General features: G+C 37.8%; 1 protein-coding gene across 1 annotated transcript in view; it reads right to left on the bottom strand.

Moving 5' to 3' along the window:
* Nucleotides 1–26,488, bottom strand: part of LOC150085841 (ankyrin repeat domain-containing protein 27-like) — a 289,235-nt gene that overhangs the window by 83,924 nt on the left and 178,823 nt on the right. The window contains exons 12-14 of the mRNA XM_090373518.1: nt 13,585–13,656; nt 13,430–13,496; nt 1,551–1,592 (exon numbers count right to left, since the gene is read on the bottom strand). Of these exons, the coding sequence (XP_090229644.1) occupies nt 1,551–1,592; nt 13,430–13,496; nt 13,585–13,656 (181 nt within the window). The remainder of the gene's footprint in view (nt 1–1,550; nt 1,593–13,429; nt 13,497–13,584; nt 13,657–26,488) is intronic.

Here is a 26,488-nt window from a genome sequence, read left to right on the forward strand (position 1 = left end):
GTATTCTTCTGCATTACTGGTCACATTCTACGATCTTTGTGCCAAATACCGATACAATAGTGGTACGAGCAGTGAGTCATAACTTACAATAATCACCAGTTAAATTTTAAATAAAGCTAATGAACGATACTAAGCCTATTTAATATCTTTGTAAAACACTTATCGTTTGCAGGAGCCTCAAACTTCACCTGCTATTCATCTCTGTGACTGCAGCATCACCTCCACTGCTGACTAGCAAATGAATGTTTTGTTAGCAAACGTATGTCAAACTGTCAATAATATATTTTGTCCAAGTGAGCAGCCAAGCAGCATACAGAAGGAAAATTTTCATTTAAACACATAACAAATAACTTTAATAACTGAAACCAGGCCACGTTTGTTTATGCTACATCATAATGGAGGATTGTAGAGCTATGGATTTGCTAACAGATTCTGCCTACTAAGCTATCTTTGCTTTCACTACACTATAATGATGGAGGATTGCAGGGGTATGGATTTGCTAACAGAGACCATCCACTAGCTAATGAGAAGCTTTAAAACAGTTGTCCAAGTGGTGTCATGGATTTTTTAAATGTAGAGCAGCTCCAACTTTCCTGGTGAGGGGATACAATTAAAAAAAAAAAAAAAAAAATTAGTTACTTAAGCAGAACCATGGATAATGGTATTTGTCTTTAAGTTCAATTTGACAATATTATTATTTTCCCTATAGTATTCAAAAAGAAAACCTTAAGTGTTAAAAACCTTAAACTCAGCCATTGGTTTTAGCAGGAGAAAAAGGTCTCCCTAAGATCAAAATCAAATGCAGCAAAACATATGAAATTTATTTGCTTTAACTACTGCACTGAAATGTACATCTGCAATATCCTATAGTATTCAAAAAGATTTACATACAAACTTTCCATTCTCACAAAACTTAAAATTTGATGAACTGACTTCTGGTAAAAACTGACTGCCCTGAGCAGACAAGACATTCAGTGAAATCACTGTTGAAAGGTTAATTTAGTGCTTCATTATAACTGTTAGTTTGAATTCCACTCAAAATAGGTCTACACTATTCATATATGCAAATCTGAGTTCCTCATCTAAAAGGCATTTTTCTACACATAATACTCCCCAGTTAACTTTTCTATGTAATAACAAATGGTTATATTACTAGTATTATTGTTAGAACACATAAAAATTCTACTGCCTGAACTACATTTGCCATTACTTGCTTATAAAATTTATGCTGCATATCAAGAAGTCTGTGCATTGTCAAGTTTGGAACAATCACATATCATTAATACATGATTGTTTGGTTTGATAGATTCAATCTACAATGAATAAGGTTAACATAACCCATGAGACAATTCATCCCATTTTAGTTAATTTCACAGTATATAATTTTTTGCACATAAACTTATAAAAAAAAAAAAAAAGGCAAGAAGGAAAGTCCTTTAAATTTTATAAGAAAGTTATTTATAAATATTAGGTTTTTTAGCCATTATCATAATATTTAAGTTTAGTATATTAAATAAACTTGTACAAGAAAAGATTGAAAAAAATTATACCATTTCTTCCGACTTCTGTCTTTGTTAATGACGTCTGTGAGGCTAAAGATGTAGAAAGAGAAATAAATATAATATGGTAATTTATAAAAAATATACTTATATAAGTATATTTTTATATCTTGTAAGTACATAAGTATATACTTATAAGTACAGTAAGCGCTGGTTATAGCGATTAAGTTTGCAAATTGAATTTTGATTCTAACAAGCGGCGATTCTAATAAGCGAAAATCGACAAATATTATCCAGAGGCTATAAAAATAAAAATATAAAGCATAAATTTACACTTTATAACCAAAGGTTTATTACCAATTAAATGATATGTAAAAATCAAAAGAATATTCTGATTTTTACGTGCCGAACAAAATAAATTTATCCACAAGTTAGCAAAATAAAAATAAATTTATACTTACGTACATAGCTTAATTAATATACATATTAATTAAACAATTTGTAATATGATTATAATTTAAAATAGTCACTTATTTTAGATTGCTTTAAATTATCACTACAAAGCCTATTTATAGATTTTTCAATATTGTATAAAAGTCTATATTCATGATCTGTTGTTGTTTTTGTTTGTTATTTGGTTTTTAGGAGCATTAGCAACTAAGACCATATTGCTCGGGGATATGCGGTGGTCATTCCCTGACCTTTCTGCATCCTCCGTATTTGGTGGTGACGGGCTCGAACCCCGGTCTAATCAAGAAGTGTGTGTGCTACGCACTGCTGCTCCTTCCCACCTGGCTACGGAGGTGCCTATATATATTCATGATCACTTGCACCAGTTTCTTCCAACGCTCTCCTCAGGATGGCTATAGCTTCACGAGTTTGCCGTCTTGTAACTGGAATTCGTTCAGGTTCATCTTCATTTTCCTCCTCCTCAACGAAATTATCAGTACCAGACTGGGCAATTTCTTCATCTGTTAAGCTGTAGTAACTTGTAGATCACCATCTATGTCCACCCGATCATTAAACTCCTGTTCACCCATGTCTTTGGGTTTTTCAACATGATCGGCATTGTGACTTAGTTGTCCATCATGAATAATTAATCCACATTTTTTGAAGCAGTTGCTAATGCAGGTTTCGGAAACTTCATTCCAGGCACTCATTATCATATGAAGTGCATCTAGAACATTTATCTGCTTTGCAATATCGAATGATGTTCCCAAACCTTCATCTATAGACTGGATGATTCTTCACCTCATATCCGATCTATAAAAGGTCTTAAAGGTTTTTATTATTCCCTGGTCAAGAGGTGAATCAGTGATGTGGTATTTGAAGGTAGAAAAACTAATTCAATGTTTTTGAAAGTCAACTTTGGATGAGCTGGGCAGTTGTCCAAAACAAATGCAATTTTTTTTGTTTTTCTTATCCAATTTCAAATCCCATTTATGAAGATAATCTTCAAATAAAGAAGCTGTCATCCAAGCATTGGTATTATTAGCATATTCAACATGCAGCCGTTTTACTCCTTTAAAACATCTGGGTGATTTAATCTTGCTGATAACTAATGGCTTCATCTTGATTGTTCCTGTCATATTGCATGTTAAAAGAACTGTAATCCTGTCCTTGATCTTCTTTCCTGCAGATGCAGAGGAATTTTTAAAAATCATGCAGTGGTCTGGGATAGCCCTGTAGTACAACCCTGTTTCATCTATATTAAAGCTTCAAATCCTTCAAAATCATGGACAACTGAAGGCTACAAGTTCTTCAAGGCTGCATTGAGGCACTGAGCTGAAACTTCATTTCAAGAACTGACAATCACTTTTACACAGTCTAAGATGTTAAACCTGGTCTTCGAGAATTCCTTTAAGGTGATGACTCTTTCTCCTAAAGTTTCTTCAAAGCACTTGGCAAGCATCTTCTTTGTGTAATTTTTTTTTTAAAGTTGGCAATTACTTGCTGATCCCTTGGCTGAAGCAGAGGGGTGGTATTGGGTGAGAGAAATTTGAGCATAACAAAGTCAAATTGCTCTCCAGAGATCGGGAAAGTTTGGGATCATGGCCTGAAGCATCATCCAAAATTAACAGTGCCTTTAAAGGAAGTTTGTTATTTTCTGAGTAACTTTTGACTGAAGGACAAAACACTTCAAATACCCATTCATTGAAGACGTGTCTTGTCACCCAGGCCTTCTTGTTACACCGCCAGAAGACAACCAACCTGCTTTTGATGTCTTTTGCTGTTTAGACACTCTTGGAGTTTCTGAGTCGTAAACCAACATTGGCTTAAGTTTAAAATTAGCAGAGGCATCAGACCCCAATAACAGACTAAGTCTATCCTTCATAGGCATGTGCCTACGTAACGAGGCCTCTTCTTTTGTGATGTATGTTCATCTGCACATTCTTTTCTAAAAGAGGGCCGTTCTGTCTGTATTAAAGACATTGAGGAAGGTAACCCTCCTTCACAACGAGCTCTTGAAACTCCACCTTAAAGTTTTCAGCTGTTTCCTGATCATTACTGCATGCCTCTCCATGCCTTATGACACTTTTAATATTGGACCTTTTTCTAAAACAGTTGAACCAACCTTTGCTGGCTTTAAAGTCCCCATATAGCATATCACTAGTTGAAGATGTTTTAACCTTTAAGTCCTCAAAAATCTGCTTTGCATGTTTGCATATGTATTGTCCAGGAACTGTATCACCCTTCACTTGTTTTTCTTTTATCCACAACAACAAAAGCCTTTCTGTTTCTACAATGAGTTCTCTACCTTTTTTGGACTGTGTTAGATTCATCACTTTAACTTTTTTAAGGTTTTCTTTTTGTTTCATTATGGTTGAAATGGAGCGGATATGGGAGAAATCCCAGATGCCTTCTGATACGAACATACCTTATGGTTGAAATGGTTGACTGGGAAAAACCACATTCATGCACCAATGAACTAATTTTAGCACCATCATCATGTTTTTGCACTATTTCTTGTTTCATTTTAATTGACATTTTCTTTTTACTGTGCTCTTTAGGGACCATATTATCAGTTTACACAATGTTGTACATTCAAGGATTTAATACAGCAAATTTATGGAAAGCAAGCACAACACAAAAAATCACTTCAACTAAAGGATACAAAAACAAAACACGTGCCAAACATGTTTACAAATGCTGCTATTGGCTGAGTGAAAGGACCACGTTGTCGGTCAGAGATAATCATAAGTCATACTAAAATGAAATGAGTAGGTGCCAGTGATCACTGGTTAATAGAATCAGCCACTTTATAGAGATAAATTTCAAAAAACAAATTCAAATCATTAAAATGCATTACACCTTCACCACATGAACCATTTATTGCCATGTTTTGTTATAAGAATCAATTTTTAAAGCATTTGTGATATTTTTCTGAAGCACATTTCTGGATATCACTACCATAAAACAATAAAAACCAATTTGCAGTTTACGTTTGATTGGGCTTTTCTGTTAGTAAAATCTATTATAAATGGGTAGTAAACTCTACCTTATTGCATTTGTGATAATACCGATAGCTGGAATGCTGTGAGTTTTTACGTTATTATGGTAAAAATGTGTTTCCCCTTCACTGAACTCATAAAAAAAAACATATATAAATTTTCAGAATCTTCTCTTACTTCCTATTTTTTAAGCTTCGTTTAACAAAATTAAAATTAAATAGAATTAAAATTAAATTCGCAAACGTGATCACAATGTCCCACGCTTATGACATATCATATAGCGAAAGGTATTTTATTATGGAGAGTCCATCGTAAAGTGATTTAATCATACAGTGAACCCATAGTAAAGTGGGTATTCAGTGTATTTCTGAAATTAATACTGATGCTAGAAATTCATTGTGGTTGTCAAAGCAATTAATGCTTCTAGAAAACATGACAACAAAAGGTTCCAGCAACAGTTGAATTAGTTTTTGACATAAAAGCTTATTAGATCACCTAACAGGTGAGTGGAAAATTACCAAGTTATCTTTACATTTGTCAACGGCAGCATACTTCTTATGATAAAAGTGAATATAATATTGCTTTAAAACAGTTTGATTACATGGGAGTATTAGTATTAGCAATTGATGTAACAAAAAAAAAAAAAAAAACCTCCCACATCACACATCTATCCCCTCTAATAATTTGCCTCATTCTTCCTCAAATTTATTCAAACTACCACTCCCACAACACCAGATGGAAGTTTGTACCATAACAATCAACTACCCTTTGGCTGAAAGCAAATTTCTCAACCATTTTTTCTCAATTTAAATTATGTGTCCCCTAATGTGTGTTGCTGAACTAGAGTAAGGATGCTATCAACGTTTAGCTTACTCAGTCCATTCAGAGCCTTAAACACCTCAATCAGGTCTCCTCCCAGATGCCTAATTTCCAGATGCAATTTGTGGAACAAAAATCTTTCTTAGTAACGGTAAGTACCCTTTTGTTTCTGCTCACTAATCTCATTGCCCTTCTCTGCACCTACTCCAACAGATTCACATCCTTCTTAAAATGAGGCTTCCAGATGTGGCCTTATCAGTGAATAATTATCTCCTTATCCCTACCGACAAACTTCCTGTACAGCATAGACAAAACCCCACAAGTTGTCCTAGCAGCCATAGCTTCTCATAATCAGCCTTTGCTAGCTGATTATGGTGGTGTAGAGGTTTAGCGGCACAAGGGCAACTGAGGCCAAAATGTATCTATTCAAATATTTCGAACGGTACCGGAGTTTGCCATATTTGATATTAGATATATTCATAAAGTTTAATTTGTTTGAAATAAGTGAAAAGCTCATCCAAATTGGCATTGTTTCCCAATAGGCGGGTTAGTGATAAAGGTTCTTGCATTTGAGTCAGAGAGAGGAAGGTAGTATTTCTGATATGGGAATAATACGAACAGTCTAACAGAATATGTTGAACTGTAAGTTGTGATGAACAATGCACGCATATAGGAGGGTCATCACCCATGAGCAGGAACAAGTGAATCAGGTGTGTGTGTGTGTGTGCACGCGTGCCCTATGCACAATATTGCCAGTATTACTTCTTCATGCCTGTTTTTCGTCAAACTGGAGCTCCATATTTGTGGTTCATGTTTAATTTCAAAGAATTTATTGTTCGCATGTGTCTTCCAAATATTTAACCACTCGCCCCTACAGATATGTCGGATATGTTTTGGGAAATCTATATAGGGTACTTGGTAAGATGGAGGTGTGCTGCTCTTTGGGTGCTTGGCTGCCTGGTCTGCTATTTTGTTACCTGTGATGCCAGCATGCCCTGGAATCCAACAGGAACTTACAGTATGATTCAGATTCCTCAAATGATTTAGATGAGACCGGATTTATTTTATTATGGGATGTGGGGTTGAGAAATTGTTATTTACTGCAGAAAGCACACTCATAGAGTCTGTATATATTAAACTATTAGTGCTGAGACAGATATTGATATTGTCTATAGGTAGATGGATTGCAAAAAGTTCTGCAGTATAACTGCTACATTCAGTTATTCGGCTGGGAGAGATACAGATACTGTAAATGAGGGAAAGACTGCTGCAACACCTACAGCAGCATCTGATTTTGAGCCATCAGATATATTAAACAGCTGTGCGCACTGCTAGCAGCATGTCCTTCATGCAGTTGCTTCCCAAAACTTTAGAAATATATATATGTATGCCGACGATCTTGCTATATCCTGCCATTCACCAACCATTAACAGCATAGAGAGACAGTGATCACTTTCCATAAATAAGTTAGAAACATGGACTGTACAAAATGGTTATTGCCTGTCCAAAGCAAAAGACATCTGCAGTTCATTTCTGTAAAAAGCACAGATTACATGCAGAGCCTGAACTTAAATTACAAAAACCAACCAATCCCTCTTGCCAGCAATATCTGCTTTTTAGGTTTAATATTAGATACTAAACTAAATTTTGCCCTGCACATAACTTTTCTCAGAACTCGCTGCTTGAAAAAACTCAATATACTCACAGCCATCTCTGCCACAGCATGGGGATGCAGATAGATACATTCTCCTGCATTTGTATATCATTCGCTAACCAGGTCACATCTAGATTATGGTTCAATAGCATTAACATTAGCTAGAGGCATATGATGCAAGAAAGCAAGCTTATGCAGCATCAGCCAAAAAAAAAAAAAAAAAAAAACCGCTCCCATTTCACCCCTCCATTCATTCCAAATACCTGTCCAGCTCAGCCTTAAATTTATTTAGGCTATTGACTTTGACAACAAAGGATGGAAGTCTGTTCCACCAACTAACTACCCCCTGGTTAAAGGCAAACTTCCACACATCTATCCTACATCTGTCTTTCCTCAATTTTAATTTATGCCGTCTCAGATGATTATTCTGAACAAGAGGAAGAATACCATCAGCATTGAGCATGCTCAAACCATTTGAGACTTTATACACCTCAATCAGATCACCTCGCAGGTGCCTCATCTACAGACACTGTAATTTGCAAAATTTAAGCCTTTCTTCGTAAGAGTAACCCTTTGTTCCATTCACTAATCTTGTTGCCCTTCTCTTTACTTGTTACAACAGCTCTACATCCTTCTTAAAATGAGGCCTCCAGACCTGTATACAGTACTCAAGGTGTGGCCTGACCACTGCCTTATACACGGGGATAATCACCTCCTTATCCCTGCTAGAAAAATTCCTGTATATCATTGACAAGACACTATGAGCTACTCTTGCAGACTGTTTGCACTGCTCAGAAAACTTCATATCTGCCTGCAAAATTACTCCCAGGACCTTTTCATCCTCTACCACTGTCAGTGTAGTACCACAGATTTGATACATTACTCTGGGGTTACTGCTACCCATATGCAGTACTTTACATTTGTCAGGGTTAAACTTCATTTGCCACCTCTCAGCCCATCTGCTCAACCTTTCCAGATCCTATTGCAGCAGAATAGTGTCAGTAGTGTCCTTAACAGCCCTGCCAACCTTTGTATCGTCTGCAAACTTGGACATTAAGCTTGATATACCATCATCAATATTATTTATAAATACAGAAAACAACAATGGACCCAACACTGAACCCTGAGGGACTCCACTAATAGCATTAGTCCACGATGAGCAGTGTCCATTGATTACCACTCTCTGTCTTCTACCACTCAACCATCCCTTTATCCATAGCAGCAATTTGCCTCCAATGCCACACTGCTCCAATTTTTTCAGCAGTCTTCCATGTGCAATAGTATCAAAAGCCTTTCTAAAATCAAAATATATGATATCAAAGTTATTCCCTGCATCCAGTTTCTTTGTGACCAGATATAGTATCCAATCAAATTTATCAGGCAAGACTTCCTTAATGAAACCATGCTGTGTCCTAGCTATAACTGAAGTCTTGTGTAGATGATCCTGCAGTGGCTCTTGAACCAGTGCCTCCATTAATTTTCCTGGAACGGAAGTTAAAGTAACAGGTCAATAATTAATTGTGTCACCCTTTGATCCTCCTTTGTGAATTGGAGTCACATTTGCACATCTCCAGTCCATGGGTACCTACCCTGAGTCCAAACAAGCTCTCATAATTATGGCTAACGGTTTGCTTACTTCCTTTGCTGCCTCCTTTAATATAACTAGATAGATCCCATCCACACCGGGTGCTTTTTTTTGTTTATCTTCAACAATTTCTCCTCCACTTTCCTCTCAGTTATTACAAAATCATCTAGCTGACTGACAGAATTTAACTGGCAGTATCAGGGGTAAGATCCTTAGATGGATTGTGTGATGGCTCCAGGCCAAAGGAGTTGTGATTAATGGTTACTCTTCAGAATGGGTTAGTGAAGTCAGGTCCCTCAAGGAGCTGTCAGGACTGCTGTTGTTTCTGATTTATTTTTTTACATGCCACTGACAAAATGATACAGGGAATGACACCTAAATTTCCAGATGATATCAAGATAAGAAGAGCGGCAGTGAATAATGTCAAGCAGCATTCCTTCTGAATAACTTGAGTAGGCTTCATGGATGATTAGAAAAGTGGCAGCTATGCCTTAATGCTCCAAAGTGAAAGTGAAAGTTTTTACACTTGAGAAATAACAATCTCAAAATAATTTATACATTAGCATTAGTAGAGGCATTTGATGCAAGAAAGCAAGCTTATGCAGCATCAGCCAAAAAAAAAAAAACCACTTCCACTTCACCCCTCTGTTCGTTCAAAATATCTGTCCAGCTGAGCCTTAAACTTATTTAGGCTATCAACTTCCACGACAAGTGATGGAAGTCTGTTCCACCAACCAACCACCCGCTGGCTAAAGGCAAATTTCCGCACGTCTATCCTACATTTGTCTTTCCTCAATTTGAGTTTATGCCCTCTCTGAGTGAGAGGAAGAATTTTTTCTGAGGGAGAGGAAGAATCCCATCAGCATTGAGCATGCTCAAACCATTCAAGGCTTTATACACCTCTATCAGATCACCTCGCTGGTGCCTAGTCTCCAGACACTGTAATTTGCAAAACTTAAGCCTTTCTTCGTCAGAGCACCCCTTTGTTCCATTTACTAATCTTGTTGCCCTTCTCTGTACTCGTTCCAGCAGCTCTACATCCTTCTTGAAATGAGGCCTCCAGACTTGTATACAGTACTCTAGGTGTGGCCTGACCATTGCCTTATACCAGGGAATAATCATCTCCTTATTCCTGCTAGAAAAATTCCTATATATCATTGACAATACACCATGAGCTACTCTTGCAGCCCATCTGCACTGCTCAGAGAACTTCATATCTGCCTGCACAACCACCCCCAGGTCCCTTTCATTCTCTACCACTGTCAGTGTAGCACCACAGAGTTGATACGTTGCTCTGGGGTTGCTGTTTCCCATGTGTAGTACTTTACATTTGTCAATGTTAAACTTCATTTGCCACCTCTCAGCCCATCTGCTCAACTTTTCCAGATCCTGTTGCAGCAGCATAGTGTCAGTAGTGTCCTTGACAACCCTGCCTACCTTTGTATCGTCTGCAAGTTTCGACATTAAGCTTGATATACCCTCATCAATATCATTTATGAATACAGAAAACAATAATGGACTCAACACTGAGCATTAGTCCACGATGAGCAGTGTCCATTGATTACCACTCTCTGTCTTCTCCCCCTCAGCCACCCCTTTATCCACAGCAGCAATTTGCCTCCAATGCCACACTGCTCCAATTTGTGCAGCGGTCTTCCATGTGCGACAGTATCAAAAGCCTTTCTAAGATCCAAGTATATAATATCAAAGTTATTCCCTGCATCCAGTTCCTTTGTGACTGCATCATAGTATACAATCAAATTTGTCAGGCATCACTTCCCCTTAACAAAACCATGCTGTGTCCGAGCTATAGCTGAAGTCTTGTCTAAATGATCCTGCAGTGCTTCTTTAACTAGTGCCTCCATTAATTTTCCTGGAACAGAAGTTAAACTCACAGGTCTATAATTACTTGTGTCAGCCTTTGATCCTCCTTTGTGAATTGGGGTCACATTTGCACATTCCAGTCTGTGGGTACCTCCCCTTAGTCCAAGGAAGCTCTCATAATTATGGCTAAGGGTTTGCTTACTTCCTTTGCTGCCTCCTTTAATATAACTGGATAGATCCCATCCACCCCGGGTGCCTTTCTTGTGTTTATCTTCAACAATTTCTCCTCCACTTCACTCTCAGTTATTACAAGATTCTCTAGCTTACTGCTAGAGTTGAATACACCTCTGGCTTTCCCCTCGCTAAATAACTCCTCATGCGTGAATGTCGATGCAAAATATTCATTTAGTTTGTTAGCTACCTGAGCAGGATCATCAACACTTGCCCCATCAATATCAAGTGGACCAATCTGATTCATCCCCTTCCTTCTAGAGTTTACATAAGTAAAGAACTCTTTGCTGTTTTTCTTTGCATCCCTTGCCAAAGATTTCTCGTAATCTGCCTTCGCCTGCCTAACCTCCTCTGTAACTTGGTTACAGATCAACTTGTATCTATCATAGGCTTCTGTGTCATGTGCTAATTTGTATGTATCCCATGCATGTTTCTTCTCTGCCATATGTCTCATCAGTTCATCTGACATCCATTTAGGCCGAAACCTTGAACAATATTTCTTAGTTGGTATGTAAAGCCTAGTAGCTTCCAAGATAAGTTCTTTGAATGCTTCCCATTTTGCATTTGCTGTTGGTAACATCATCAGTTGGTCCCACTGTATAGAATTTAAATACTGTCTCAGTCCATCATAATCACCTTTACGAAAGCAATAACCCTTCCCTTTACCCCTAATGGTAGTTACCTCTTTGAGTAAATCCCACTTCAGCACACTGTGATCACTGCCACCTAGTGGTTCATTTATCTGCAGATTCTTAATGCATGAAGAATCACTGCTGATAATCAAATCAAGAGTATTCCTCCCTCTAGTTGCCTCCCGAACATGCTGATGTAGAAAATAATCATCCAATAAATCCACAAAAAGCCTTGCTAGTGTGTGAGTGACCAGCCCCCAAATTCCAGTCAATATCTGGGAAATTAAAATCTCCTATTATAAGACTCTCTGATTTACTGGCCCACTCTATTTCCCTGTACAGTTTCTTATTATACTCATCAGAGTCATTAGGTCTATAGCACACTTCTACTCTCAATTTTGATCTCTCAATGCTTATGTCACACCAAACTGACTTGACACTGCACTGTCCAGCGATGTCTACTGGCTTCACTTCCTTGGATTTTATGTATTTCTTAACTAATAGCATAACCCCTCCTCCCTTCCTATCCAGTCTATCCTTTCTGTAGATGTTGTACTCCCCAAATTCCAGTTCTGCATTCCTTATATCTGTGTGACACCACGTTTCTGATATCCCAACAATATCTGCCTTTGATGTTTTGAGCAATACCTCAAATTCATCAAATTTATTTACTAAACTCCTAGCATTGGTGTACACGCAAGTATACATGCACCTATTTCTTTTCTTAGCTACCCTAACACAACCCATGTGTTTACTTGTACTGCAATGACTCCCGGCAGTCTCTGAAATATCCTGCATCTTGTTTTTCAGGCTTCTGCTCATTCCAATAGAAGCAGTGGAAGAACCTCTTTCACCTCTGCCAGTGGCTACTGTTAATCTATTCGTCTTTGTCTCCCCCCAAGCTAGCAGTTTTCTGACCCACCTAACACTGCCTCGATAGCATCAGCAAATATTCTTGCACCCTTTCTATTTAAGTGCATCCCATCCCTGTAGAAGCAATCTCTCCTGTTAACAAGTACAGTCCTGGCTGAAAAAAATTCTACCCCTTGAGCCTTGCACAATCTTTCCAGGGCCAAATTGATCGACAAGGCTCTCATCATATACTCCCATCATATACATTAGGAGGGGTTGAGTTAAAGACAGCAGAGAGAAAGAGAGAGATTTGGCTGTTGCTATCCAGGCAGACATGGTTCTCCAGGTGGCAAGGAGGACCCATGGTTTCATGTTAATGACTTGAAGAACATTTACTTGTAGAGATTGGGGGGATCACAGTCCCAGCATATGAGGTAATAGTGAGATTGCACTTGGAGTACTGTGTCCAAGTATAGAGACTGCACCTGAAGACAAACTTCAAGCTTCTTGAAAAGATCCAGAGATGGGAGTGTGCTTGATGAAATTGAAAAAAAAAGTTGGCCATATGAGGAAAGACTGAATGTGTGGCTAATTAGCCAATTTTTGGACAGATACGAATATATATTCGTATCATCAGATACGAATATATATAGTATTCACTTTTTCCAGTTTCCAATATGAAATTGCTAGTTCTCTGAACATACCATCTTTTTTCATAATTTGTTTTGGGACACATGATCATACCTGCGTTATATCTGAAATTGCGGTATGAAGAGGTACATTATAATGATGTTGCACTGTATATGATTACACAGAAAATAAAATAAATGTGTTATTTAAAAAAATTAGTCATAAAACTTAACAGTATATAAAAGATTTACCTGACTTTTGGTGAAACAGATCTCCAGATTCTTGGAGTGACTGTCGAATATCATCTGAGAGGAGTTCCTAATAAATAATGAAAATATAAGGGACTCTTGAAATGGATGCACAAAAAAAATCAGTGCCCAATAAATTATTTATGAATAATACTTACAAGAGTAGTCTTCAAACAGGTTAATTTTTCTGTAGGACTGGATCTTGAATCAAGGGAAGCCAATTCTACCATCTGTTCAGATGATAAAATATTAAAAAAAAAAAAAAAAACATGAAATACATATCAATGCATGGTTATGTGGACAGAAACTGTTGTTGAAAAAATAAAATAAATAAATTTTCTCTTTATACTCTGGAATGAGCACACAGGATCAGATGAGATCATGAAGCAGAGAGAATACGAGAACAGCACCATATTTAGTAGTCATGTAGACTTGAACCATAGTCACTCAAGCATATGTTTTAATGTACCCTGTGCTTGACCACTGCTTCGTTTAATAAAATAAGTATGCATAAGCATACCTATTTTATTTACAAAACAAGATTAACAAAGTTGTAGTTCTTTAAAAACTACAAACTGCACATAAGCAGTTACTGATTCTCTCTGCAGTTGGCTGATCATGTTGGGACTGCTGCATTTAATAAAGTAGAGTAGGTCAAGTGTTATACAGGAACACCCAAGGGACAAAAAGTAACCCAAAGTTCATTGCTTCACGATTTTTTTTTTTTTTTTTTTTAGTTCAAATGAATTCAAGCTTTACAAAACAAATTTATTACATTAACGAAGTATGGGAGTGGTGAAATAAGGTGGTGCGACTATGCCAGATAATACAGTTTGTATAAATTCTGCAGCTTCTGAGGTGAATTAGAAAAAGCAATAGCAATTTAGGTTTTTGATGAGATTATAATTTATATGAAGGAAACAATATATTTAAAGTTTTGCATTCAGTATGAATAAAATTATCAGATGTGTTTAGATATCATGGTCATTGCAATATGAATAATCTCTCTCTCTCTCTCTCTCTCTCTCTCTCTCTCTCTCTCTCTCTCTCTCTCTCTCTCTCTCTCTCTCTCTCTCTCAATGCGGCCCTGGGCCCCAGTTAGAGTAGGGGCTCCAAATTTGCTTATACAGTGGATTCCGGTTATTTGGGCCACCGGTTAATCGGGGCAGCCGTTTATTTGGGGCAAATCTTAAAAAACAGAAACCAATCAAGAAAATAGCCAGGGTTTACTTCGCTTAATTGGGACAGCATGCTGTTTAATCGGGGCAGGAGACCGAAGCACTGGAGATTACTCTACGATTGTCTCCAACAGTACCACGTGGTTCAGTCAAAATTCTGGAGGTCACAACCATAAAACAATAAAAACAATTAGCAGTCACCTGTTTATTGGGCTTTTCTGTTAGTGAAATCTATCATAAACAGACAGTAAATTCGATCTTACTGAATTTGCGATAATACCGACAACTGGAATTCTGTGGGTTATTATGGTAAAATGTGTTTACATTTCCATGAAATCTTCAATCATATAAAAAAATTATATTTTCAGAATCTTCTCTTCATTCCTATTTTTAAAGCTTTGTAACTCGTTACTCCGTTCTCACTTGACATATCGTGTTACTTGCAATTTGTGTGTGCCATGTTCGTTGTTATTGATTGCTTATCTTTTTACTATTTTAAATTTTAACCCCCACCCACAAATGTCAGTGAACAGAAATGTCAACTAGTTCGAATGTACATATTACAGTACGTATTAATTATTCCGATTATCACGTACATTCTTCCAATTTTCACGTATCATTTAATTTTTTAATTGGTAAGGTAATAAAGGATAAATTTGTGCTTAATATATCTTTGCTTTTATAGCCTGTGGATAATATTCCTCTTATTTTTGCTAATTAGAATCCCTGTTTAATAGAATTAAAATTCAATTCACAAACGTGATCACAATGACCAGCACTTACTGCACATCGTATAGTAAACAGTACTTTACTATGTTGAGTTCGTCGTAACGTGATTTGATTGTACAATGAACCAATTGTAATGGGGGGGAATTACATTGTATTTTTAACTATTTAGGTGAAACTTCGGATAATTGGGGCAGCCGCTAGTCCCGGCCAAAATGCACTAGTCCCAATGTGTCCCAAATAACCGTAATGGACTGTATTATAAAAAAATCAAGAATCAAAAAAATCAATGAATCAAAATGATTCAACACCTGTGTTATAAAGGTAAACCATTATCAACTGCAGCCATTATCAACCCACTACAGAATGGAAGCCTCCTCGACAATTCATGTCGAGGGAAATGGACCATAATCTGCCATGTTGTCCAGTGCGAGTTGGCAGATCGACCATATTTAGCAGTCAGGGGTTTGAACCCCAGTCTACTCAAAGAGCATGTGCTACTGCACACCCACTACTGACCACTCGGCTACAGGGCATCATACTTGACAGAAGTATGATTCCATGACAGAAGACAGTTTGAAAGGATTGGAACATGTATCAAATGGCCCCTCGGCACCATCATCAGGCCATTTTATGAAACACGAAGCAGAAAAGAAGCAATACCCTCAAATACCCCTGAGAGGTGTCCACAACAGTTCAGACTCTGACTAGACAATGTATTTCTATTCCCAACTAACAACCGAACTGCTCTACATGGGATTGGCCATAGCAAAAAGATAATTCCATATTTTGCCCTTAACATACCTACGGAAAAGGGACTCTCAACGGTGATTGAAAACTAGTCAAAATCTCCGTCATCTCTATCTCAAACTTTTACGATCCCTGTCATGGTTTCAACATATCGAAAACCAGCAACGCATCACAGATAGACCAGACAGTTTACATCCCTCGTCATGGTAGATGACTCTCATCAACTGGTGAAATACCACCACTTTGCTTATTGGGGGCTTGAAGTGGTGAAACCCATGTTTAGTCTCTAGAGCAGTTTCCAGCACACCCCCCCCCCCTCACCCTATACTTCTCCTTCAACCCATGCACGGTACTAAGTACTATAGGTTTTGATACCTTTCGTGTTTGGGGTTTTCATAAAAAAAAAAAAAAAAAAAAAGGTCAGGAGACCAGCTTCATTCCAACTCCTATTTCAAAATGTGCAATCCATGAGGAACAAATTGAATAAAGTTGAAGAGCTCTTGCTGTCCAGTTCGATGGATGTGGTTTGCTTCGCAGAAACATGGCTTGATCCCAGTGAAGAAACACTTTCTTCTACTTGGCCTGCAAGATATCAGATGGTGTGTACGTCTAGAGAAAACCGCAGGGGAGGAGGAGTAGAAATTTTGTTCAATGAGCAGGTATTTTCTATCCTCCACTCAGTATCAAGCCAGTCAGATTCTTTCAAGGCAGTTCTAGTCACACTAAAACCTAAAAACAATAACAGCCAGAATTTTTCTCTTGACATTGTCGCAGTGTATATCCCACCAGTTCCAGACGCACAAGTAGTTGATGAACTCCTCAATTGGCTGATTAACCATCTCCATTCATCACTGAAGCATATCGTGTGTGGGGATTTCAATCTCCCAAATACGCTGGGGAGCCTCAAGAGAAGACTGAGTCAGCATCTAGACATATTAGGTCTTAAACTGGTGAGCACACCACCCATGAGGGGTGAAAGCAGATTGGACCTCGCGTCCGCATCAGCAAATTGTGTAGCTAATCAAAACCCGACAAGCAACATACAGTCTGATCATAACCCCATCATACTCTCTGTGCAAACAGAAATGCCCATCACTTCTGGCAGAAGGAAAGTCACAGCCAAAACAATTACAGCGTCCAAATACCTCGATAGATGGATAGCCACTATCTCTCTCTCTATGCTGCAACAAAGAAGCTAACCACTACAGAGCATTCAAGGGCCTGGTGGAGTCCAAAAGTCTCTGAAAGCTTCCACGTCAAACAGAACATGCACAAGTGGTGGAAAAACTCCAGCTCACCCTCGGACAGAACTGCAATCTCCTAAGCTAGGGCTCTTTTTATTAGGAATAAGAGGTAGGCAATAAAACTTCACCTAGAGGCTACCATAAACAAAGTGAAGCCCTTCCATAGAAGCAAATCAGAGGACGCCATCCGCTCACTCAATCTGAGCAGTTGGCTCCACCACATCATTGGACTCAGGGGAGGTTCCCACGGACTGGAGATGTGCAAATGTATCCCCAATTCACAAAGGAGGATTGAAGAGTGACACGAGTAATTACAGACCAGTTAGTTTAACTTCTGTTCCAGGTAAAATAATGGAGTCACTGGTTAAAGATGCATTGCAGAATCATCTAGACAAGACTGCAGCAATAAATCAGACACAGCATGGGTTTGTTAAAGGAAAGTCTTGTCTGACAAAGTTGATAGGATATTATGATGTGGTTACAAAGGAACTGGATACAAAAAATAATTTTGATATCATATATTTGGATTTTAGGAAAGATTTTGAAACTGTTGCGCATGGAAGACTATTGTACAAATTGGAGCAGAATGGTATTAAGGGTAAGTTGCTACAATGGATAAAAGGATGGTTAAGTGGGAGAAGACAGAGGATGGTAATCAATGGGTGCTACTCTTCGTGGACTAATGTTATTAGTGGAGTCCCACAGGGTCGGTGTTGGGTCCACTGTTGTTTTGTATATTTATCAATGATATTTCAGGCTTAATGTCGAAGTTTGCAGATGATACAAATTAATAACAGTAATGGCAGTGTGCTACTACAACAGGATCTAGATAATTTGGGCAGATGGGCTAAGAAGTGGCAACTGAAGTTCAACTTTTTTTTTTTTTTTTTTGGTAGTTGTTGGCGCATCGGCTTCTGTGGCCATAGTGCACCTCCCAAGGTTTTTGCAGTACTTCGATCCAAGCCTGAGGCGGGATTCAAACCCGCGACCTTTGGGTTGCCAGGCAGGCACTTTACCCACCTGGCTAGCCCGGTCGGCACTGAAGTTTAACCTTGACAAATGCAAAGTACTGCATATGGGTAGAAGTAACCCCAGAGGAATGCACCAACTGTGTGGTACTACACTTAAGGTGGTAGAAAATGAAAAAAGACCTGGGAGTAATTGTGCAGTCAGATATGAAGTTTCCTGAGCAATGCACACATGCTGCCAGGGCAGATCATGGGGTTTTTTCAATGAAATATAGGAATTTTGCTACCAGGGAGAAGGAGGTGATTTTCAGGCCACGCCTTGAGTACTGCGTACAGGTCTGGAGGCCTCATTTTAGGAAGGATGTAGATTTACTTGAGCGTGTACAGTGAAGGCCAACAAGATTGGTGAGGGGAATGAAGGGATCCTCTTACCAAGAGAGGCTTAAGTTCTGCAAATTGCAGTGGCTGGAGACTAGGCACCTGCGCGGTGATCTGATTGAGGTGTATAAGGCCTTGAATGGGTTGAGCACGCTGAATTCTGATGGGGATCCTTCCACTTGTTCAGATTATGAACCTAAGGGGACATAAATTCAAATTAAGAAAGGACAGATGTAGAATAGATGTGCGGAAATTTGCCTTTAGCCAGCGGGTGGTTAATTGCTGGAACAAACTTCCATCTGTCGTTGTGGAAGTTGATAGGTTGAATACATTTAAGGAGGAACTGGACAGGCATTTGGAGGGAATGGTATGATTTTTTTTTTTTTTGGCTGATGCTGCATAAGCTCATACACTTGCTTTCTTGCATCACATGCCACTACTACTACTACTACATAACTAGGTTTGTGGCTCAGCCAGAATTCACTACACCAATGGAATTACCAATCAATCCAATTTCAACCGACCCCTTAAATTCATTTCAACTCACCAAATATCAACTGATTGATGCAATAAATAGTTTAGAACGTACGGCCGCATCCAGCACTGACTGGATTCCACAATTTATGCTGAAATGCCTGAGTACATTTATTGTTGATCCCATTCTGTCGTTATTCAACAAAATCTTTCATCAAAAGTTCTTCTCTCCTATGTGGCATGTTTATCTAGTAAGACCGCTGCCAAAAATATGCTCTGCTTCTCAGCCCAGTCACTTCTGCATCAAGCCTATTAAAGATATTTGAGAAATCTCTTCTGAAAATGTTAACCACCCAAATAATGCCACATCAGCCACTGCAGATCCACTATGCCACCTGGTCAAGATCCACCGCTACAAATCTAGTCACCACCACTAGCAAGATCCCGAGGTATTTGAGAATGGTTCGGAAATCACTGTTACTTATATCGACGTCCAGGCAGCATTTGATTCCGTATCCATTCACGCTTTGGTAAGGCTATTACGCGAGTATTACCTCATTGGCAGAAACGTGCTCTGTTTCATTCAGACAATGCTTGAGAACAGGACTATTATTGTTTGCGATGCCAATCGGCGCTACACCAGAACTATTACAACTGGAGTCCCACAAGGTGGGGTCCTCTCTGGTATTTTGTTCTTCTGCCTTTCGTGATGGGCCGAACTGATATTATCACCTTCGCTGATGATATAAAGCTGTTCACTGCTATCAACCCTGGAGACACTGCTGACTACACAAATGTCTTAATCGTACAGAAAATCCAGAACCTCAAGGCCTTCCTCTCCAGTTTCAGCCTTCACATCAATCCTGAGAAGTTGAAACAGTTGACTTTCTCACTCAAACGGAACCCAACAATGGTGCAACCCAATATAAGAGGATCCACGATTTCTGCTGTTCAGCAACACACCGATCTGGCCGTTATTTTTGGGCAGAAGCTCTCCTTTCTACCATACATAGACCACCTGCAAAAAAAATTCTGTCGACGCCAGTGGATGCTTAAGCAACAACTTATGCATGTCCATGACCAGGCTGATGGGTGCAGGTATATTAAGATATGTCTATCCGGTCATTCTTTATGGAGCACTGCCACAATGCATCTAAGACGGATTTTTGCAGGCGAATTTTGGCTATTGAAGTGGGCCATATGGAAATTCCGGCTTCCCCCTGCACCAAGGACCACCCAGATGGCAGCATCTCTAAACATTAGATGTCTTCCTGCCATTATCCATGAGAGAAGACTTGTCTTTGCTGTAAAAATGATGGTTGGCATTATTTTGGAGCCAGACTTCTGGGCTAACTGCGGTTGGAGGATCCCAGTCCCAAGCCTTCGGGCCAATCCAGTCCTTCAGGCCACCCCAAACCGGTTAATGTTATCCGATCGGTTCTTACCTGTGCAAATGCTGCAGTGCATATACTCCTTGGATGGTGACCTCTACAAGTTCGCATTGGATAAAAAATACAGGCAGAACTCACTCCATCCACTTCCTTCTCAGGTCCACGTCACAGGACATTAGAACCTGCTCCCAAGGACCTGTCCATCACTCACATGGATCTCCCACTACATTGTTTCAACTTTCTGCGTCTGCTCAGATGACTCCAGCACTGTAAAAGAACTGCTCCCTGTAGAATAATTAAACATGATAACATGCTGTCGTGTGTATATATGTTCATATGTAAATTTTTCATTTGCTTTCCTACACTTGTATAATTAGTAATAATATTTTTTTTCTCCTATCTCATCCTTGTTTATTACATTGTATTAGCCTTTACTGTAATATTGTATTAGCCTTTGTAACCTTGTATTAGACTTTACTGTAAACCCCTGGCTTGTAGCCGTGAAGGGTATGTGTACGGCATGTGCATTTTGTATGCAATAAAAGAGTTCTTCTTCTTCTACTCCACAATAAATTCCAAAGTTAAAATAATTCCAAATAATCTAAGGATCCAAAATTTTTCTCATCCACAGGCCATGACTGCTCAAAAATCTGAGCAATCGTAGCCTGTGTATGAGCTCTGCTAAATTGTTCTGGTTCAAAAGCTTTAATATTTAATTCTGTTGTGGATCATCACTCATGTTTAAACATGCCTGTTTTTGTTAATTGCTGAAACTAAAAATTCAGTGCACACTTACTCCATTTCAAAGGTGAAAATATCAAACATGGTTTCACAGAGGACAAGCCAGTTGTGAGAATTTCATGGAAGGGGCATTCATAATTATGGTCTATGAATTCTCCATTTACTTGGTTGGTGAGCTATGACTCATGAGTCACAATTATGGGTTCACACCCATACAAACTCAGCTTTACAATTAGTCATTTGCATACAAGGAGACATAAATTTAAACAGAGAGGATAACTGTAGAATAGATGTTTAAAAATTTTCCTTTAGTCAGAGTGACTGACTGCTGGAATAAATTACAGTACCACTTTTCATTGGCGGGTTTTGACTATGTTTTTAATTATTAATGCTACATTAAATAATTAAAACAGTTATTTAGGATTTTTAATTATGTAATGCTACATAAAATTGCCAGAGAAAATATACAGTGAGGGCCAATGAAACACAACTAAGTCTTTCATTGATCCTGACCACTTAAACCTTCCAGGTTGTATCAAGTTACAAAAACAACTTCGTAATCTCTGGCAAAACTAATACCGAACAAAGGCAGTAATTATAAAGAAAATATTTCCTAAATGTGAGCATATTTGCTCAGTTTATGGAATCAAAAAGAGGAATTAAATATTATTCCAGGAATTTTTTTGAATATATACAGGAAAACCTTGTTAATACAATATTGGTTTATACAAAGTAGATCTCATTCCCTTTTGAAAAGAATAAGTATTCTTATGTTAAAAAATTTGTTTAATACAAAATACGATTAATATATATTACAAATTTAATGTTTGCATCATGGTACTGATGCAAACATTAATTTGTACTGAAAAGTAACAAAAGTAACTATACTTTTCAGTACAATTAGTACAAAGTATGCTGATCATGCCACAATACCTAACTGTCAAGGTTGCAGCTGTGAGCATTGGCATAATAAAATAAATAAGTTTTCTGTTTGTATCACACCATGGCCATTCAAGCACATGTACTTCTGACATTGAGTTATTCTGTGCAAGTGAGAGTTTCATGATTTGAACTACTTTTATTTTTTAGTGAAATAAACATTCAGGTTTCAGCCAAAGGTGAAAATTACTGCTAATCAACCTAGATACAAAGTGAAAATGAGTTACAAACTCAAACTCATTAAAAAAGTTAAGATGGAGCACAAAAAACAGAATTTCAAAGCAATTTAATATTCCTTTACCAATGTTATCAATGGTGCTAAAAACTGGAAAAAAATAGATATTTCTGAAACTGGAATGGCACTAAAATGAAGAAAACATGTACATGATGCAAAGCATAATGATCTTGAAGAAAACTACTGGAATGGTTTCACCAGATGTGGCATAAACTTTGCCAATATCCCGTTGCAGTAGGATGTTGCTGTTTGCCAATATTTTATTGCAGTAGGATCCCTCTACTGCAAGAAAAGAATGTTTCGCACTGAGCCATGGTATGGTTATAATTGCAGCAATATGGCTGGCTGAAGCAACTACTCTGTGCAACTAATTCTTTGTGCATATGAAACAAAAGACATTTTCAACAAGGATGAAACAGGAGTGTTTTACAATTTGCTTCCTAATAAAAGACTTGATCTGTAGTGAAATCTGGCATGGCATGGGAAAAATTGAGCAAACAGTGGCTGACTGTGCTGCTGTGTACTAAGGCAGATGGCACTAAAACACTTCACTGCCTAGTCAAGTCACCATATCTTCTCAGCTAAGATGTTTTTCACTCTACCCAGTGAGTAAGAGTCAAATAAAACAGCTTGAATTACTGGTAAAATTTTTCTTCTTCCTGTCCAGTATTAGGCCTAGTGGCCTGTTACGGTCTCTCTCCATCTTTGCAGGGGTCTGCAAATCCCAGGGAAGGAGTTGTAGTTTAGTATCTCTTTTGGATAACATCCATTCTCCATTCTCTTTACATGTTGTATCCATCTGTTTCTGTATGAGTCTATATAATTCAGTACTGAGGTTGTCTGCAGTTCTGACAGGATGTTGATTTCTTTTCCTGTCAAGTCTGGTATAGCCTGCGATTCTGCTCATGAAATGCATTTCTGCACTAGTCAACCTCCTCCTGTCCCCTTTGTCATTGTCCATGCCTCAGAGCCATAGATTAGGATAGATCTAGCGAGGGTGTTATGTATCCGTGTCCTTGTTTTCTTATGCACCAGATTAGATTTGAAAATATGATTTATAGTTTTAGTAATTCCTATGTAATTATTTATTTTTTGTTCAATATCTTTTTCTTATGACAGGTGGTATCCTAGGTATTTGAAAGTGTTAACTTATTCGATATTATTGTCAATACAGATCTTGCTTCTTATTGGATCCCTTCTTTAAATGCCATCACTTTTGTCTTTGAAGATGAGATTTCCATATTAAATGATTTTGCTATTTTGTTTAATGAGAAGATGGCTTTCTGCAATGAGTTCTCATTGTCTTCTATTAGGACCTGGTCGTCAGCAAAACTTCTATTCTTGTCTATTCTTGCTTTGCAGCTAATTTTGATACCTGCCTTGGAGATTTTCCTGCATTCTCTTATAATATGATTTATATATATGTCGAATAGAAGCAGGGACAGTCCACATCCTTGTCACCACTGTATTTATTGTCTCCAATTCAGTTGTTTGTGATTCAATCTTAATTTTTATTCTATTATTTTTATAGATATTGGGGATGGCCTCAATCAAGTGGTTTGGTATACTCTCTTCTTCTAAGATTTCAAATAATTTTGTTCGATTCATCTTGTCAAAGGCTTTTTTGTAATCTATGAATAAGAGATGGGTTTCCAAATTAAACCCTTCTTTTTTCTATCAGGAACTTGAGTGTGAATAAGCGTCAGCACATGATCTTTCCTTCCTGAACCCGTTTTGTCCTTCTCCAAGGATGTTTTTGTAGTATTTACTAAGTTTCAGTTTTAAGAGGCTTGAGTATATTTTATATCCTGAGTTTAGGAGCCTGATTCCTCAGTAGTTATTGCAGTCATTTATATTGCCTTTTTGGAAATTGGGACTACCAGAGCATTTCGCCAGCTGTCTGGTGCCCACAAAAATGATATTCATCAGTTCAAGTAGCTTAATTTCAAAATTTTTTCCTGAGTATTTGATGAGCTCTATGCTAATTCCATCATTGCCTGGACATTTTTGATTTTTACTGTTTTTAAGCACTGTTTCCAGTTCTTTGTTTGTGAAGGCTTCTATTATATTATTGTTAGATGTTTTTTTAGTCAGGGGAGGATCAACTGTGGTCCATAGATTCTTATAATAGTTTGAGCCAATCTTCTAATGGTATTGTGTTAATTTTGAGGTTATTGTTCATTTGTCTTATCACTTTGTATACTCTACTACGTGGCTTATTAATGTCTTTTTCTAAGTTGGTGACAAAATTGTTCCATTGATCTCTGTCTTTTTCGTGTTTCTCTTTTGGCTGTGGCTCTTTCTCATTTATATGCCACTTCATCCTCTACTTTTTTTTTTTTTGTGGTTATCCATTTTTTATATGCATTCCTTATCTCCTGAATTATAGTGCTGATTGTTGTAGCTCATTTTCTCACACCCAGTACTGCCTCTGCTGATTCTTCTAAGGCTTTGCCAAGGTGGCTCCAGTTATCTTCTATATTACTCCTGCAAGATGATTTGTTAATTTTTTATCTATTTTTTGTTGGTATTTCTTCTGAGTTTCGGGATAATTTAGGGAGCTTACTTAATATACACATTCTTGAGATGGTTGTTCCTTTTTATGCCTCAGCCATGGTGGAGGGAATCTCAGGGTAGTCACAGTTAAGAAATGGTCTGATTCAATTTCATGTCCTCTAAAAACTCATGTCGAGTATGAATTTTCCTACTTTGCTGTTTGCCAAGGTATAATCTAAAATAGATTTTGTTCCTCTTGCAGACAATGTATATTTGTGTGCATTTTTATGTTTAAATATTGTATTCATTATTTTAAAATTATTATAGATTGAGAAATCAATTAATCTTTGGCCATTTATAATATTTTTCAATCATGTATTATATGATTGAAAATCAATAAAATTTTTTAATCATGTATTATAAAATTGGATAGACAAATGCTCATGCAAGAAAGGAAAATTACGATGACTAGATCACTGTGCTGCACATGTTATTGGAGTGCTAACACTGTCAAATATTAGATTGCTCTTTCTACCTCCAAATACCACAAAGTCTCATGCGACCACTGTATCAGGCTATTATTCATAACTCTAAGAGAGCCTAGAGATCCCACCTCATGCATTATTTCATCCACCACCTTGAAGGTAAAACAGCATTGCCCCAAAAATGGAATGTGTTAGATGTCCTTCAAACACTGTGATTGTGCGGGATGGCATTTCTTCTAATGCCATAATAAACTGCTTTGCCAAAGGCACAAAGATGTAGATCCTTTTCCAGAAGATGAATCTGGCCATCATCTGAATGAATGTGAGGAATTAAAGAAACACATGGACCTCCAGGAAGAATTAAGACTGTTCACATGGATGACTGTTGTCAACACGGCTACATCATCAGAAGACTACAAATCACTCAGTATTTTGACAAAAGTGAAGATTATAATAATGAAGTTATAAATGAAGATGATGATGAAGAAGCTGTGCACATATTACCTAAAAAATCCAATGCCCAAAATGCACTGAATATGAATGAAATGCATGGGTTTCAATGATGCTAGTTTGATCAGATTTGTAACTGTTAAGAACAGTTAGTTAAAATAAAAAAAAGTGTTCAGAAGTTGGATTGTTTTTTAAGACAATGTAAAGCTCTTGAGTTAAGTTTTTAATGTTGAAACATATAAGTTGGCCAGTGTATTAACTGATGAAAATGTAGTGATGTATTTTATTTTATTTTTTTTTTTGCCATTCATCATCGTCATCATGAACTTGGTCTGGCTTAGGTCTTTTAAGACCTGTTCCATTGTAGCTCTTGGAGGTGGTCTTGATCTCGTCATCATGAACTTGGTCTGGCTTAGGTCTTTTAAGGCCTGTTCCATTGTAGCTCTTGGAGGTGGTCTTGATCTCGCCATCGTTGTCTAGGTTGACCCACATCTCTCTTGCCTGTAGGCTTGTAATTAAAGGCTAATTTTGGGATCCGGTCTGGGTTCAATTCTTTCTATGTGGCTGATCCATTTTTTCTGATACCGTTTTATGTCATTTACTATGT

This window comes from Mastigoproctus giganteus, chromosome 5 (assembly GCF_048544385.1).
Source record: "Mastigoproctus giganteus isolate SK-2022 chromosome 5, ASM4854438v1, whole genome shotgun sequence".
NCBI lineage: Eukaryota > Metazoa > Arthropoda > Arachnida > Uropygi > Thelyphonidae > Mastigoproctus > Mastigoproctus giganteus.